Raw genomic sequence first — 17,615 nt, 5'->3', positions numbered from 1 at the left:
AGGTTTGTCTTTGCAAGCTTTTGCTGTTTTTAATAGAACACTGTAAGGACATCTCCCACTCTGCTTGGGTCTGTTAGTACATAATATCTTACATGAAAAGCTTGTTGACATCAACGTGAGAACAAACATTACAGTAGGAAAAAGGACTCTAAATAGCCCTGAAATGATACAAAGCAGGATGAGTGTTCACTGACATAGTTGATTAATCAAACTCTATTGATGATGTTGACTTTATGCAGAGTACAAAGCATTCCCTTGAAAATAATCCTCTCATAAGTTCTAAGGATAAGTTACCGTCCAAATACAGCATTTTGCATTAATTTACAGTCTATTAAATCACAGAAGAAAGAAAAATCTTTCTATATCGGGATTAGGTAATTCATTAGGAGGGTTTCACCAAGTTGCTTAATTTAAGAAAATGGTTTCTTAATACTAGAAATTTATTTTACTGTAAGATAAGTGCCTCTTAGTATGTTCCCATCAGATATGTTCCTCTTAGTTTTTTCTCATCAGATATGTGCTAAACATGAGAACTGTCTTTTAGCTGATGATCTTCCTTTTCAGAATCTTATGCTAATGAATTACAAATGCAACAATCTTGACATTTTCACATCAATTTGAGCTAATTTTTAGTATCAGCTAATCAATAGAATCAAGAATGTTTGCACAGTACTGTAGGCATTGCAGGTGCAATTAAACAACATTCAAAAGTCCTTGTGACCAATCCACTTATTCCAGCACATTTTGTAATTGTCACGTTTGTTGGTGCTGTAATCAAATAAATCAAAATTCTACTGATAAAATTGACTTTGCATAAGCATGATGATAAATGATAAAAATTAGAAAATTTGGAAATTCTGATATTTGTAATTATTAATATTGCTAAAGTATGACATTGATAATTAATGAAATTTAGTTTCCACTATGTTCCCATAAAATGCAAAATACTTGGTAAACAGGAGATATGCTCTGCAGATCACTAGGGAAAACCAACAATGTGGAATGTAAAGGAAACATTGAAAAAAAGTCTTAAAATCCTCATAAGACACAAATGTGCCCGAAGTTTCAGTGCATTGAGAGAAATACTGTAAGTTGACGACTGCTTTAACTGTCCAAAAAGCAAGTTTTAACTCTATACCATTAACAGGGGCCATACGTAAACAAAATATTGAGAATAGTCAAATATAAAAGCATACATCGAAGTAAGTCAGGCATACAGAAACAGAAGTGGCAATAACAATACACAATTAAAGAAAGTTGAATGTAAGTACTAAAAGCATTAACTGAGACAAGAAGTTGTTTTCCATCTCACTTTTGAAATAGCAAGTCATTCAGCACAGCTTAATAGAATTGCATTTGAATATTATTAAGGAGATCAATTTGTGAGAGATGTACTTATTTTGTCCTTATAAGCTAAAATTAACTTTATCTTCAAATATTCATAAGGATTCTCAAATATTGACTATATGCTAGGTCACTAGGAACACTAAAATTCCCAAAAGCAGACTTCATTATCTTTTACCATAGTGTAACTAATCTAGAATTAAATAATCAAGTTTAAAAGAAAATAGCTATTTAGAAATTTTTAATCATTTGACCAAATAAATATTTTACCAACAAGGCAACAAAAATTAAGTGGAATATCTAAAAATATTAATGACAATATTATTATCAAAATGTATGAGAAATAGAGGTAAATACAGAAACAGACTTGTAGTTTAATTAAAAATGAAATAATAATAAATGAACAAAACACACAGCTTAAGATGTTAGAGAAAAGACAGTTAAATAAATAGGAATGTCCTGAGAAAGTCTGAATAAAGATGTAAGCTGTATTGATGAATAAATCTAGTAGCTGACTGAAAAAATAAAGGAAGGAGAAGTGATAACTATAAGAAATTTATAATATATATTATATAGGTGTAATATATATAATATATATACACCATAACATAATAGCATTTTTTTCCAATAAGGACAAAGACAGAAAAATGAAAATTAGAAGTTTGTTGCCATATTCTTTCTTGGAGCCCTGAGACGTAGGAATGCTTTTTAGTTGTATAGCTCTTTGTACCATTGTACTCAATAGGTAATCTTTCAACCCTCACTTCCCTCCCACTCTCCTACCTTTTGGAGTCTCCAGCATGTTATTCCACTCTGTCATCCACGTGTATCTATTGTTAGCTCCCACTCATAAGTGAGAACATGTGCTATTGGCTTTTATGTTTTGGAGTTATTTCACTTAGGATAATGGCCTCCAGTTCCATTCACGTTGCTGCAAAAGACATGATTTCACTCTGAGACTGGATAACTTGTAAATAAAATAGAGTTTTCTGACTCACAGTCCTGCTTGGATGGGGAGGCCTCAGAAAACTCACTATCATGGTGAAAAGCAAAGGAGAAGCAAGCACGTTCTTCAGAAGGTGACAAAAGAGAGCGAGTGAAGGGGAGGTGTCATGGTTTTAAACCATCAGATCTCGTGAGAACCCCCTCACTATCATGAGAACAGCATGGCAGAAGCTGCCCCCATGATCCAATCACCTCTCACCAGGTCCATCCCTGGACACGTGGGGCTTACAATTCAAGATGAGTTTAGATGACGACACAGAGTGAAACTGTATCCTCCATGCTGTATGTATACCACATTTCTGTTGTACTTTGGGCTCTGGGGTACATGTGCACATATATACCACATTTTTCAATCCATTGATAGATCTTTAGGTTGATCTCATGTTTTGGCTTTTTTGAGTAGAGCTGTGATAACATATGAGTGCAGGTGTTTTCTTGAAATAATGATTTCCTGTTCCTTTGGGTAAATACTCAGTAGTGGGATTGCAGGACCAAATGGTAGTTCTTTTTTAGCTTTTTGCAAAATCTCCATATTAAAGTACATTTTTTTTTTATGGTGGGAACTATCTCCCTGATTCATGAGAGCAAGTCGAGTGCCGTGTGCAGTGGATGGTTGTTGAGATGACCCCACACTAATGGAACACTGAGGGGTCACACCCTCGTATCATCCCTTTTCTTTAGTGAGAGCAGAACCTGTGACCTGCTTCTAACCAGTAAACTACAGCAAAGGTGATGATATCTCCCTCCCATGATCAAGCTACATTGTGACCAGAGTCTAGAGTCATCTGGACTGAGTCTTAGTAGATAGAGAGAGAAAGATTCCCCTGCTGATTGTGAGAAAGCAAACCACTATGATGTGGAGATAACATTTTCTGATTTTTATTTCTTTATTATGGAGGGGGCCTCATGGCAGGGAACTGTGGGTGGACTCCAGGTAGCCTTCAGTAATACAACCATGAGGAACTGAGTTCTGCCAACACAGATTCTGCCCTAGATGAGATGAGAATGTAGCCTCACTAACCTCTTGATTGCAGCCTCATGAGACTAAGCAAAGGACCTACTAAACTGTGCCTGGAGTCCTGCAATCTGGCCACGGAAGGTGTGATATGCTGCATGTGGTAGTTTGCTTGGGATGCTGTAACAAAGAACCACAAATGGGACAGCAAAAGGTTTCTCTCCATTCCAGAGGCTGGAAGTCTAAGATCAAATGCTGGCAGGGCTGGTTCCAGCTGAGGGCTGTGAAGGAGAATTCACTCCATGCCCCTCTCACTAGTTTTCAAGATTTGCCAACATCCATTGTTTCTTGGCATCTGCCGTACCTCTCTGATCTCAGCCTTCTGTGTTCATGGCTGTTTCCAAATTTCTCCTATTCATAAGGGTATTAATCATGTTGAATTAGTGGCCCATCTACTCCAGTGTAATCCCTTAACGAATTACTCTGCAACAACCCTATTTCCAAATAAGGTTACATTCTGGGTTACTAGGGGTTAGAATTTCAACATATGAATTTTGAGGGAATACACAGCAATCCATAAAAATGCATTTGCATCATTTTAAGCCACTGTGTTTGTAGTAACCTGTTACACTGTGATAGAGTCCTAAAACAATTGTAATAAGAAAGTGAAATACCAATAAGAGTATGAAGAAATAATGGTTTGCTACTGGGGCCCTCTTACTTCAAAACAATTGTGGGAACAGTTCAATATTGATTTTAATTAAGGTGAAACATCACCTAAAGATACTATGTATTAATATACTCAGTTCCTTTATGAGAACCAGAAACCATTTTGCTATTAATACAGGAGCTATTAAAAATTATTTTAGGAAGTTAGCGAGGGTGAAAGTTCTCAGTGAAATTTTCCTTTAATAAAAAGCAGCCACAAATCGTTTATTCTCTAACAGAAGGCAGTAGGAAAGGTCAGCCAGCAAGCATAGATATGCCTGTGTAAATACATGCGACTAAGAGCCCAGAGTATCCAATATGGCGGCTCCCTCTCCCTTTTCCTCATCACCACGTGAGCAGGTGTCACGGTGGCCACCGGGTAGAAGCCACATTTGCCCTTGGGCACAGTGGCTCATGCTTATAATTCCAGCACTTTGGGTGGATCACCTGAGGTCAGGAGTTCAAGACCAGCCTGGCCAACATGGTGAAACTCTATCTCTACTAAAAATACAAAAATTAGCTGGGTGTAGTGGTGGGTGCCTGTAATCTCAGCTAGTCAAGAGGCTAGGGCAGGAGAGTTGCTTGAACCTTGGAGGTGGAGGTTGCAGCAAGCTGAGATTAGGCCATTGCTTTCCAGCCTGGGTGGTAAAAAGAGTGAAACTCCATCTAAAAAAAAAAAAAAAGTTGTATTTGCATAATAAAAGACTAGGGTGGGAAGGTCAGTCTTTTCCCTGGCTATGTAAATGAAACACCTGGTCAGACCAATGCCCTGGGCCCTATGTAAATTAATCACTGCCTCCTCAAGCCTCTATACAAAATTGATTGCATTACACTCTAAACCGGAGACCTCTATTGGGCGACCAGCTTTCCCAGCATAAGGCAGCTTTTTCTCTCTCTCTTCTTTCTCGTCTATTAAACTTTATGCTCCTAAACCCCACTCCTTGTGTGTGTCCCTGTCCTGAATTCTTTCTTGGTGCAAGATAAAGAACTAGGGTATATACCCCAGAAAATGCAGATGTTTCATATGCAATATGAATTCTCAAAGTGTCCCCCAAATTTACTGCCTTTTTTTTAAGTTTGCTCTCAGTTATTTGTACTTCTTCCCTTTCTGCAAGCACATAAGAGATGTTGAAAGTGTTGAAAATGAAAATCAGATATATTTTTGCCAATTTAAAAAATCTGTTTTGACATATTTTTTACACTTTGGAATGCAGCATTGGGACACTAGTGTTCCATAGTTGCATAGTTTTGCTCAATTCATAGAAAGGCACGTGGTTGCCTGAGCTACATAGCTCAGTATCCCAAACTTGACCTTGTTTATTCACCATGGACTGTCAATCCACTCCTATAAAGTGCAATATTCAGACATATTCTTAAAGCAACCTGCTGTCTTGAGAATTTTCTAATTTTGTTAAGTTAATCCTCAATGTACAGTCCTTGTCCTGCAATATCTGCTTAGCTCATGCCCACCGCTGGGCAAGACCAGGTGGGATCTGAGTTTAGATGTGAGTCTTCTGGGCAAGATTGCCATCTCTGTACATCTAGAAGGAAATTCTCCCTTTTCAGCACTCACTACCAAGACTGCCAGACACTTTTCTACTTCCTTAATGTGGTGATACTTTTAAATAGTAAATTCTTGCACTATAAAAATTTTACAAATTGTTCTGTGAGTCCAAAATGTTTTAGAGAAGACAGTGTCAAAATGCACCCAGATACATAAAGTAAGTTCTTAATGACCTACAAAGAGACTTAAACTCCCACACAATAATAGTGGGAGACTTTAACACTCCACTGTCAATATTAGAAAGATCAACAAGACAGAAAATTAACAGGGATGTCCAGGACTTGAACTCAGATCTGGACCAAGCGGACCTAATAGACATCTACAGAACTCTCCACCCCAAATCCACAGAATATACGTTTTTCTCAGCACCACATTGCACCTACTCTAAAACTGACCACATAATTGGAAGTAAATCACTCCTCAGCAAATGCAAAAGAATGGAAATCAAAACAGTCTCTCAGACCACAGTGCAATCAAATTAGAATTCAGGATTAAGAAACTCACTCAGAATTGCACAACTTCATGGAAACTGAACAACTGGCTCTTGAATGTTGACCGGATAAATGATGAAATGAAGGCAGAAATAAAGATATTCTTTGAAAGCAAGGAGAATGAAGACACAAGTTACCAGAATCTCTGGGACACATTTAAAGCAGTGTCTAGAGGGAAATTTATAGCAATAAATACCCACATGAGAAATGAGGAAAGATCTAAAATCAACACCCTATTGTCAAAATTGAAAAAGCTGGAGGAGCAAGATTAAAAAAAAAAAACTCAAAAGCTAGCAGAAGACAAGAAATAACTAAGATCAGAGCCGAACTGAAGGAGATAGAGGCACAAAAAACCCTTCAAAAAATTAATAAATCCAGGTGCTGGTTTTTTGAAAAGATCAGCAAAATAGACTGCTAGACAGATTAATAAAAAATAAAAGAGAGAAGAAACAAATAGATGCAATAAAATGATAAAGGGGATATCACCACCAATTCTACAGAAATACAAACTATTATCAGAGATTACTACAAGCAACTCTAGCACATAAACCAGTAAACCTAGAAGAAATGGATAAATTCCTGGACACTTGCACCCTCCCAAAACTAAACCAGGAAGAAGTTGAAACCCTAAATAGACCAATAACAAGGGCTGAAGTTGAGGCGGCAATTAATAGTTTACCAACCAAAAAAAGCCCAGGTCCAGATGGGTTCACAGCTGAATTCTAACAGACCTACAAAGAGGAGCTATTACAACTCCTTTTGAAACTATTCCAAACAATACAAAAAGAGGGAATCCTTCCCAAATCATTTTATGAGACCAACATCATCCTGATACCAAAACCTGGCAGAGACTCAACAAAAAAAGAAAACTTCAGGCCAATATCCATAATGAACTAAGATGCAAAAGTCTTCAATAAAATACTGGCAAACCCATTGCAACAGCACATCAAAAAGTTTATCCATCACAATCAGATAGGCTTCATACTGGGGATGCAAGGCTGGTTCAACATACACAGGTCTATAAATGTAATCCATCACATAAACAGAACCAAAGACAAAAACGACATGATTATCTCAATAGATGCAGAGAAGACCTTCGACAAATTTCAACAGCCCTTTATGCTAAAAAACTCTCAATAAACTAGGCATCGATGGAACGTATCTCAAAATAATAAAAGCTATTTACAACAAACCCACAGCCAATATCATACTGAATGGGCAAAAACTGGAAGCATTCCCTTTGATATCAGGCACTAGACAAGGATGCCCTCACTTGCTACTCCTATTCAATATACTATTGGAAGTTCTAGCCAGAGCAATCAGGCAAGAAAAAGAAATAAATGGTATTCAACTGGGAAAAGAAAGTCAAATTGTCTCTATTTGCAAATGACAAGATTGTATATTTAGAAGACCCCATCGTCTCAGCCCAAAATCTCCTTCAGTTGATAAGCAACTTCAGCAAAGTCTCAGGATACAAAATCAATGTGAAGAAATCACAAGCATTCCTATACAACAATAACAAACACAGAGCAAAATCAAGAGGACCTTCCATTCACAATTACTACAAAGAGAATAAAATACCTAGGAATACAACTAACAAAGGATGTAAAGGAACTCTTCAAAGAGAACTACAAACCATTGCTAAAGGAAATAAGAGAGGACACAAACAGATGAAAAAACATTCCATGCTCATGGTTAGGAAGAATCAATATTGTGAAAATGGCTGTACTGCCCAAAGTAATTTATAGGTTCAATGCTATCCCCATAAAGCTACCTATGACCCTCTTCACAGAACTGGCAAAAACCACTTTAAACTTCATATGGAACCAAAAAAGAGCCTGCATAGACAAGACAATCCTAAGCAAAAAGAACAAAGCCGGAGGCATCACGCTACCTGACTTCAAACTATACTACAAGTCTACAGTAATCAAAACGGCATGGTACTGGTACAAAAACAGAGATATAGACTAATGGAACAGAACAGAGGCCTTGGAGGCAATGCCATGCATCTACAACCATCTGATATTTGACAAATCTGATAAAAACAAGCAATGGGGAAGGGATTCCTGTTTAATAAATGGTGTTGGGAAAACTGGCTAGCCATGTGCAGAAAGCAGAAACTGGACCTCTTCCTTTCACCTTACACAAAAATTAACTGTAGATGGATTAAAGATTTAAACGTAAGACCTAACACCATAAAAACCCTAGAAGAAAACCTAGGCAAAACCATTCAGGACATAGGCATAGGCAAGGACTTCATGACTAAAACACTGAAAGCATTGGCAACAAAAGCCAAAATAGACAAATGGGATCTAATTAAACTCCAGAGCTTCTGTACAGCAAAAGAAACAATTATTAGAGTGAACTGGCAACCAACAGAATGGGAAAAAATTTTTGCGATCTACCCATCTGACAAAAGGCTAATATCCAGCATCTACAAAGAACTAAAACAGATTTACAAGAAAAAAACGACCAAACCCATTCAAAAGTGGGTGAAGGATATGAACAGACACTTTTCAAAAGAAGACATATATGAGACCAATGAATATATGAAAAAATGCTCCTCATCGCTGATGATTAGAGAAATGCAAATCAAAACCTCATTGAGTTACCATCTCATGCCAATTAGAATGGCGATCATTAAAAAATCTGGAGACAACAGATGCTGCAGAGGATGTGGAGAAATAGGAATACTCTTAACACTGTTGGTGGGAGTGTAAATTAGTTCAACCATTGTGGAAGACAATATGGTGATTCCTCAAGGATCTAGAAATAGAAATTCCATTTGACCCAGCAATCCCACTACTGGATATATTCCCAAAGGATTGTAAATCATTCTGTTATAAAAACACAGGCACACGTATGTTCATTGAGGCACTACTTACAATAGCAAAGACCTGGAACTAACCCAAATGCCCATTGATAATAGACTGGACAAGGAAAATGTGGCATATATACACTGTGGAATACTATGCAGCCATAAAAAATGATGAGTTCGTGTCCTTTAGGGACATGGATGAATCTGGAAACCATCATTCTCAGCAAACTGACACAAGAACAGAAAATGAAACACCACATGTTCTCACTCATAGGTGGGTGTTGAACAATGAGGACACATGGACACAGGGAGGGAAGCATCACACACTGGGGTCTGTTGGGGGGGACTAGGGGAGGGACAGCAGGGGGTGAGGAGGTTAGGGAGGGATAACATGGGGAGAAATGCCAGATACAGGTGATGGGGGGATGGAGGCAGCAGACCACTTTGCCGTGTATGTACATAGACAACAATCCTACATGATCTGCACATGTACCCCAGAACCTAAAGCACAATGAAAAAAATGAATATTAATTGAAAAATGAAATAAATAAATAAAAGTAGTAATAGAAATATTTTCTGCAGACGCCTTTGCTACCAGTTCATTGGCAAAGCTGTCCAGAAAACGGCAGCTTCTATTACCACCATCCTTCCTCTCTTTCTGAACAATTCTCTGTCCCCAGTAGTTCAATATTTTCATATTGCTTCTAGATTGTTCAAAATCTCCCACCTATGCCGGGGCTTGCTCCATTAAAGTGGCTCAGGCTTTGAAATGGCCTAGTCTCTGTGTTAAACTTAAATGTTCAGAATTTTTTTTTTTTTTGAGATGAAGTTTAACTCTGTTGCCCAGGCTGGAGTGCAATGACACTATCTCACCTTACTCCGCCCTCCACCTCCCAAGTTCAAGCAGTTCTCCTGCCTCAGCCTCCCGAGTTGCTGGGGTTACAGGTGTGCACCACCACACTGAGCTAATTTTGGCATTCTTAGTAGAGACAAGGTTTCACTATGTTGGCCAGGTGGTGTTGAAGTCGTGACCTCAAGTGATCCACTGGCCTTGGCCTCCCAAAGTGCTGGGATTATAGAGGTGAGCCACTGCACCTGGTCTCCAGAAACTTTTTATCCAATTATGGTAATAGACGGCAGTATGATAATTAACTTGTAAACCTTTCAAGAAACCTTGGATTTTCTTCAATGAACTGTTTTTGAATTTTATTAATGAAGACTTCACTGAAAACAGGGATAAAAGAAAGCAAAAGTTAGAAGTAGAGAACAAAGAAGAAAATAAACAACAACCGTAACCAGTATTCTAGTCATTTTGAGATGCTTTCATTTTAGTTTATTTCTGGTATGTTTTAATATCATTCAGTTCATATTTATAAGTTATACTCTTATTTTGTTTGGTGTTATAGCATTTGCAGTTTGTTGTGTCATTTTAAAAATCATCCTAAATTTCATATTCATGTTTGCTTAATAATCTTTCACATCATATTCCTCTTGAATTTAATTCACATATGATAAGGTGAAGATGTAAGTCGTTTTCACTTTCTCTTCTTTAAGGAATAATTTGCTAGTTGCCCAGAACAAAAGTAATCTCTCTCTATTTTCCAATTTGTGCTGCCTAATATAATGTGTTAAATTTGATTGCATGGTAAGATGCTCTGAGGTTGTTATCCTGTTTTATTTTTTCAGATATTTTCCCACCAATATTAAGAATTTTTATTTTTTAACTTCATATATAGTACTTTTACTATCTGGGAATGTAGATTTCTACATCATTCTTTTTCATCTTCAGAATATCTTAGTTTCCAGATCATCTGTTTTCATATGAAATTTTAGAGAGTGTATTAGGCAGTTTTTGCATTGCTATCAAGAAATACCCAAGACTGGATAATTTATAAAGAAAAGCATTTGGCTTGGCATGATGGCTCACACCTGTAATCCCAGCACTTTGCAGGCCGAGGCGGGGGGATCACAAGGTCAAGAGATCGAGACCATCCTGGCCAACATATTGAAACCCCATCTCTACTATCTACTCAGCTTCTCCGGAGGCCTTGGGGAGCTTTTACTCATGGCTCAGGCAGAGGGGAGCAGGAGGCAGGGCACGTGGCACGAGCGGGAGCAAGAGAGTTGAGGGAGGTGCCACAACAGACCTCGGGAGAACTCACTGGCTATGGTGAGGGAAATGCTCCCACATCCAGATACCTCCCACCAGGCCCCGCCAACACGGGATTACATCTCAACAGGAGGTTTGAGAGGGATATCCATACTATATCAGAGGCTACTTTTTAAAGTTCCATATTTATTCGCATAAAGCTTTTCATAATATTCTCATATCTTTTTGAGTCTGATAAAAATACAAAATATACAACTTACCATCTTAACCACTTTCAGGGCGCAGTACAGCTGTGCCACAGAGGGCATCTTAAAAAAGAAATCCCTAGTAGGTAGCAGGTATGGCTGAGACACTTTGAGAGTCGCCAAATTTCAAGCATTCCACCCAGGGCTCTCCCGCTTCTTTCTTCATTGTGCCGAGTCCTTAGTGAAGAAAAGACGCCATGCAATCCACGCCCTTACTAAGATTCAACATCACTCTTCCTGGGGCTCCTCCAGCGGTTCTGCAGATTGCTTTGCATCCCACTTGCTGCTGCAAAACAGGGATACGGTGACACGCAAAGGCAGGTATCTGAGCCTGTGGTCACCCAGCAAAACGGAACTGACTAGACGGGTCTCTCTTGCTCTTACTCTCTGCTCTTTGGCCATTAAAGAAATAATCTAGAGGAGATTGTGACACCCAATCTAACACGATGTTGTTGTGGTTACTTCTTTCCCCACAGACTGTAGGAGTAGAGGACAGTTCAGAGCAGTGACGCAAGAATCTCAAAAGAAACGCTCAGCTCAATACAGCTATCCTGATGAGAAAGATACGGAGTTAACTCATCTAAGAAGTAGGTATGTATAGAAATATCCCATTTCTTTAGTCAACTTACTATAGATTTACTTGAAACTTACAATTTATTTTTTACTTTTTTAAGAGAGAGCACAGTTAACTTATTTACATATAGGATGAATCACATGAAAAGGAGCAAACCCAGAATTGATTCTGCAACGTGTTTGGGTTCTATTTCACTCTTCCGTATTCCAGCCAGAGCGTATTTGGCAATGAATTTTTCTCAATAAAGTGCAGAAAACTGCATGTATTAGATTCTAGTTTTGACTCCTTAAATTACATCATGAATTGATATTTTTCAGATTATTTTTGAAAATATGAAACATTGTATTGTTTGTGGAAAAGGTAATAGTATTTATTAAGTTAATTCATGTTAAGTTGATTTGAACTCATTAATAGTACATGGCAAGGAAGGCTTGATTTGTGACCAACGTGGAATATTTTTGAACTCTCAGAAAACTGAGAAACGTTGGTCTTATTCCTTTGAAATCCCTTAGGACTTCTTTTGTGAAGCTTGTATACTAGCTTGATACAAAGTGTTGCTTTAGAAAGCTTCTCCTCACCATTGACTTGGAAGCTTCTGAAAGCAGAAACACTACCTTGTGCATAGATATGTCCAGTAGTTCCTTTTCATTGAATAACGAGTCTGTACATACTTGTGAAACTAAGCTACCAAAATAAGCATTGCAATTCACAGCTCCGTAGGCGATGCAGGTTTTCTCAAGGAACCACGTGTCCTATTTTTGTCATCCATAGCTGCCTCCTAAGTACTATGATTCAAATTCAAAGTCCGTTTTTGGCATCCATTTCCTCCATTACAGCTGTAAACTTGAACAATATATGGGCCCTGTACTGTAAGATTTGAAACTGAGAAAAGGGAATAGTGTTGTTGGATAGGAAGGGTGAAGGCTTTAGAGTCAGGTACGTGGATTCAGATCCTATTTCTACTGCTTCATAACTGCATGTTATGTAATACCTACTTTACAGGATTATTGTTTTAACTTGAGGATACATAAGTAAAGCACTGAATGCTAATATAGAAGTTAGCATTTTATGGCATTCTGTAACACACATTTGGTAATGACTCAGGTTGTCGTAGTGTTCACTGCAAGCCAAACACTCTTTTAAGCATCAAACAAATATATGAAAGTGCTCATTTGAATACTGATGTGAAATCCAATCATGGAGTGAGTCGTGCAGAACAGGTGGTGATTAATTCTGACTGGGGTCCTTCAACAGGATAGACAGAGGAGGAATCTTGAAAGATGAGCTAGGATTTTGAAAGTATTTAGGGGAGTCCCAGTCTGAAAGAATAACATGAGCAAAGGGAAGTGAGGTGTGTTTGAAGAATGATAAGGCTCGTATGTCTAAATGAGTTGGTCCCAAATATTCGGAAAGCTGAGGTGGGAGGATTGCCTGAGGCCAGGAGTTTGAGACCAGCCTGGGTCACACAGTGAGACTCCATTTTTTTAAATTAAAACATTAGCTGGGCATGGTGGCGTATACCAGCAGTCCCTGCTATAGGGACGCTGAGGCAGGAAAATGCCTTGAGCTCAGAAGTTTGAGGCTGCCATGAATTATGATCATGGCACTATACATCCTGAGAGATAGGGCGAGACTCTGTCTATAGACTTATAAAAAACAAACAAAAACCCCAAACTGGTTGAACGAATGAATGAATGAGTTGGTGTGTTCAGTAACTAGGAATGAAGGGCATTCTTCCAGAATGTTCTAAAAGGTCAAAGCAAAGCGTGAAGAGCTGTAAATACCAAGGTAAGGAAATGAAATACATTTTATGTGTTCCTGGAGCTACTCTCTGCAAGGTAACTAGAACAGTGATCGGGAGTTGGAGTCTTAGTGAGAACTATTTTGAAATAATTTGAGTGTTGAGAAACATTCACTTGGCTCTTTTATTCGGCATTTCATCTGTTTTTCCATTGATTTAGGCGAAGCGTTTTACCAGTGTGTCGTCAGAAGTGGGCACCAGACTCACGTATTGGAGTGCAGTTTCCCTTGTTTTTTAAGACTGTGATGGGGATTGGGCTTTCTAGTGGTGTCCACAAGCACAGGCCTGTTTAACAACACCCATTACTACCTTCTGTCCTTTCTACAGCCACAGCCAGGTCCCTCCACAAAGACTCATTTTGCTTGTTTCTGAGATAAAATTAACTTGTTCTCTAAACACTTAATACTCTGGGTGGCCCCATCGAAGCCCTGCCCAAATGTTGCCTCAGCTGAAGATTGGTTAATTTCATTTTTAGCCCCTGCCAATCTTATCAAACTTGTACTCAAAGGCACACCTTACAATTAGCAGTTCAGTTTGTCATTAATCTGACAATAAAAAGATAAAAAGAGCTCTGATTTGTTTTGTTTTATAACAACACGTGCTGTAGTAATCCTTTATAGATTGTTTCTGTTGTGCTTAAATGTACCATGGTTGTTTAGATCAGAGGAGGTCTATTTCCCTCAACCCACACGCACAAATAACTGATGTTGTAATTTCACTTTTTGTTTTCTCTGTGTGCCTATTTTTCTTGTCCTTATCCTCTCCTCTCTATCCTTTCTTTTCTCTGTCTTGGTCACAAATTTAAACCTTCCTTTCAATACCCTATTCAAGAGTCTTCTCTTATAAGCAATATGTTGAGTTTCATGTTTTCAGTAAGAATCTGAAATACAGCAACATTCACAGTGTCTTGGGTTTTGTCTTTCATTTTTTGGAATAACCTTCCTACCTGGGCTCCTTACCTCTCTTCTCTCCTTCCAAACTGTCTAAAATATAAATCTGATCATCCTTTAAATGACCCATCACTCTCTATGGGTGGAAAATAGACTGTGTACTGATTAAGAGCAAGGCTCTTTTTCTTTTTTTGAATCCTAATCTGCATCCCAGCTGTGCAGTTTAATAGCTGTGTATATCGTGGACATGTTCACAGTTTTCTAAGCTGCAGTATTCTCACCGGAAACACAGCCTAGTTAAAGTGTCTCACAGAACTATTGGGCAGTTAAATGACACAAAGTGCATGGTAGCACTTCGACTGCTGCCTGGCGCAGAGCAGGCACTAACGTGGGCCTGACATGGGATTCTCTTTATACGGCTTCCCAGACTCATTCCCGCTCCGCTCCCAGGCAGAAGGCATTGCCTTCTTATTTATTTATGCATCCATGTTTGTTTGAAACTACTGGGGATTTTAGTCTTCATATTGTGGGCTTTTCAGAGCTTTCCAAATGTTTGTATCAATCAGAAATCAACAATGCAAAGTAAGTATTGAGATAAAAGAATCAATTTTCCTGATGAATTTAAGTGGTATGTTTTCTTCTGCATTTCTGCTTTAATGACTTTTTCTAAAATAACATGTGCTACCTTTGCTATGGAAAAAACCTATTGTAAATGAAATGATAAAAAATAAAGAATTACATTAAAGTTTATTCTTATGAATCTAGGTGATCCCTCACCTGTTTTTTTAATTGAGTACTGATGACTTTTCTCTTATACTTTACTGCATTTTGCAAATCTTCTTAAAAACATATAAAGTTTTTAGGGGTAAAAACCTATCTTTGATATATTTTATTTTACTTCATCAATTTATCTTTTATTGGGATAAGAACACTTAACATGAGATCACACCTCTTAACACGTTTGTAAGTGTACAATACAGTGTTCTTCATCTGTCCATTGATAGACACTTAGATTGTTTCTATGTCATAGCAATTATGAATAATGCTGCAGGTCACATGGGAGTGCAGACATCTCTTTGATATCGTCATTTCAATTACTTTGGCTGTATACCCAGAAGTGGGATTGCTAGTTGAAATGGTAGTTCCATGTTGTTTTTTGAGGAGTCTCCATACCATTTTCCTCAGTGACTACGCCATTCCACATTTCCACCAATGTTATATAATCCTCACTGACATTTGTTATCTTTTGTTTTTTGGTAATAGTCATCCTAACACGTATGAGGTGCTATGTCATTGTAGTTCTAGAGGATACTATGCTAAGTGAAATGACCCAGTCACAAAAGAAAGATATCACATGATCCTATTTATACGAGGTATCTAAAATAGTTGGACTCAAAGAGGCAGAGAATAGGATGGTGGTTGCCAGGGGCTAGGAGGAGGAAGAAATGCAGAATTGCTGCTCAATGAGTAAAGAGTTTTACTTATGCAAGACAAGCAAGTTCCAGAGATTCACTGTACAACCTAATACCCATAGTTGATATATGGTACTGTACATTTTCAAAGGTGTTGAGAAGATAGATCTCATATTAAGTGTCATCATAAAAACAAACAAAAACCAAAACAAATCACATGAAAAAACATAAGGAAAATTTTGGAGATGGTGAATGTATGTATATTTATTACTCTGTAGTGTCACAGGTGTATATGCACGTGCCCAAACGCATCAGAATGTATACATTAAATATATGGGTTTTTGTACGTATCAGTTGTACATCAGTAAAGCCTAAAATGTAGTGATGTTGCCTGTAAGTACAAGGTTGTACCTCTTATTTGTCTTCCTAATGCGGATGTTAGATGTCTTGCTTGTTCGCCAACTGTTCTTTTCTGAAAGAATGTGAGGCACCTACTGGCAGCACCTTCACATCCTGCAGCCATCTGCTAGAGCGTAATGCCTGATGCGTGGCCCATACCCACACATGCTTGTTAAATTGTTCATATTGTGCCACTCCACAACATCTGGGCTCACCATCGGCCGCTTCCCTATGTGCCCACATGTGGTCTTTTGACTCGGTTATATCTTCATACACTCATTCAGGCTTCTTCAGGATTAAATACCTTGGATTAGACACTAAAGATTTACAGGAGAGAGCGCTATGAAAATAAAAGGGTCCAATCATTTGCATTAATAGTATCCCTAACAACACTTGTACATTTAAACCATTTTAACACAGTACGGTATAGAACCTAGCATGCCGTCAATATTGATTCACGGTGCTCACAGTGTCTCAGAGGGCATGGAGTTATCCAGTAACTAAGCCACTGCTGTTGGTGACTTTTGTTATTGTTCCATATTTCTCTTTTTAAATTTCCTGATTGCTGTACGCTCTATAACATGTCTCTGATTTATACATTGTTTTACAAGCTCATAGAATGTACTGTTTCTGGTAAGCCATTTTCTTAGTAAACAATGGAAGACATATTTCAAATAGAATAAAGCAGAATGGTTTTGAAAGTTATAATAGTTTCTTCACAAGAAATAACTTTTTTTTTTTTTTTTTTTTACTTTAGGTGCACACTATATCTGGCATTTCTCCCCATGTTATCCCTGCCCACCCTCTGCATCCCCCGCTGTCCCTCCCCTACCCCCATCAACTGCCCCCAGTGTGTGATGCTCCTCTCCCTGAGTCCACGTGTTCTCATTGTTCAACACCAACTTTTTACATTTGGAAAAAAACCCTGAAAACTTGAAACACAGATATCATGCCTAATGAATCAAATCTATCTAAAAATATTTTAACAATACGTCATAATTGTAGGTAGAAAGAACATTCATTTCTATTTCCCAAACTAGTTATTGGCTTCTGTTTTTTGAAAACTGCAGCAAACTCTAAGAAACATATCTTAACTCAACCCAAGATTTCCTTATATCCTTTCATTATCAACAAGACCGAGCTATTCTGCATCAGGTTTAAAGTTAGATTTTTGTCACTTATAATATCTTTATCTTACTTTAGTTCTTGCCATGAATTTATAATAGAGAAAGCAACTTTCCTACCTGGATACTGCTTAACACGTGGTATTAAATTTGTCACTGCTCTTTCACTGTTTAA

The 17,615-nt window shown here is 38.0% G+C and overlaps 1 protein-coding gene across 1 annotated transcript in view; it reads left to right on the top strand.

The window, feature by feature from the left end:
- The window catches only part of PXDNL (peroxidasin like), a 420,144-nt gene that overhangs the window by 377,546 nt on the left and 24,983 nt on the right, over positions 1-17,615 (top strand). Inside the window, exon 20 of the mRNA XM_021672892.2 lies at positions 11,717-11,831. Within this exon, the coding sequence (XP_021528567.2) occupies positions 11,717-11,831 (115 nt within the window). The remainder of the gene's footprint in view (positions 1-11,716; positions 11,832-17,615) is intronic.

This window comes from Aotus nancymaae, unplaced genomic scaffold (genome assembly GCF_030222135.1).
Source record: "Aotus nancymaae isolate 86718 unplaced genomic scaffold, 86718_ANA_hifiasm-v0.15.2.pri h1tg000036l, whole genome shotgun sequence".
In the NCBI taxonomy this organism is placed as follows: Eukaryota; Metazoa; Chordata; class Mammalia; order Primates; family Aotidae; genus Aotus; species Aotus nancymaae.
The sequence above is the reverse complement of the archived record's forward strand: the minus strand, read 5'-3'. Positions and strand labels throughout refer to the sequence as shown.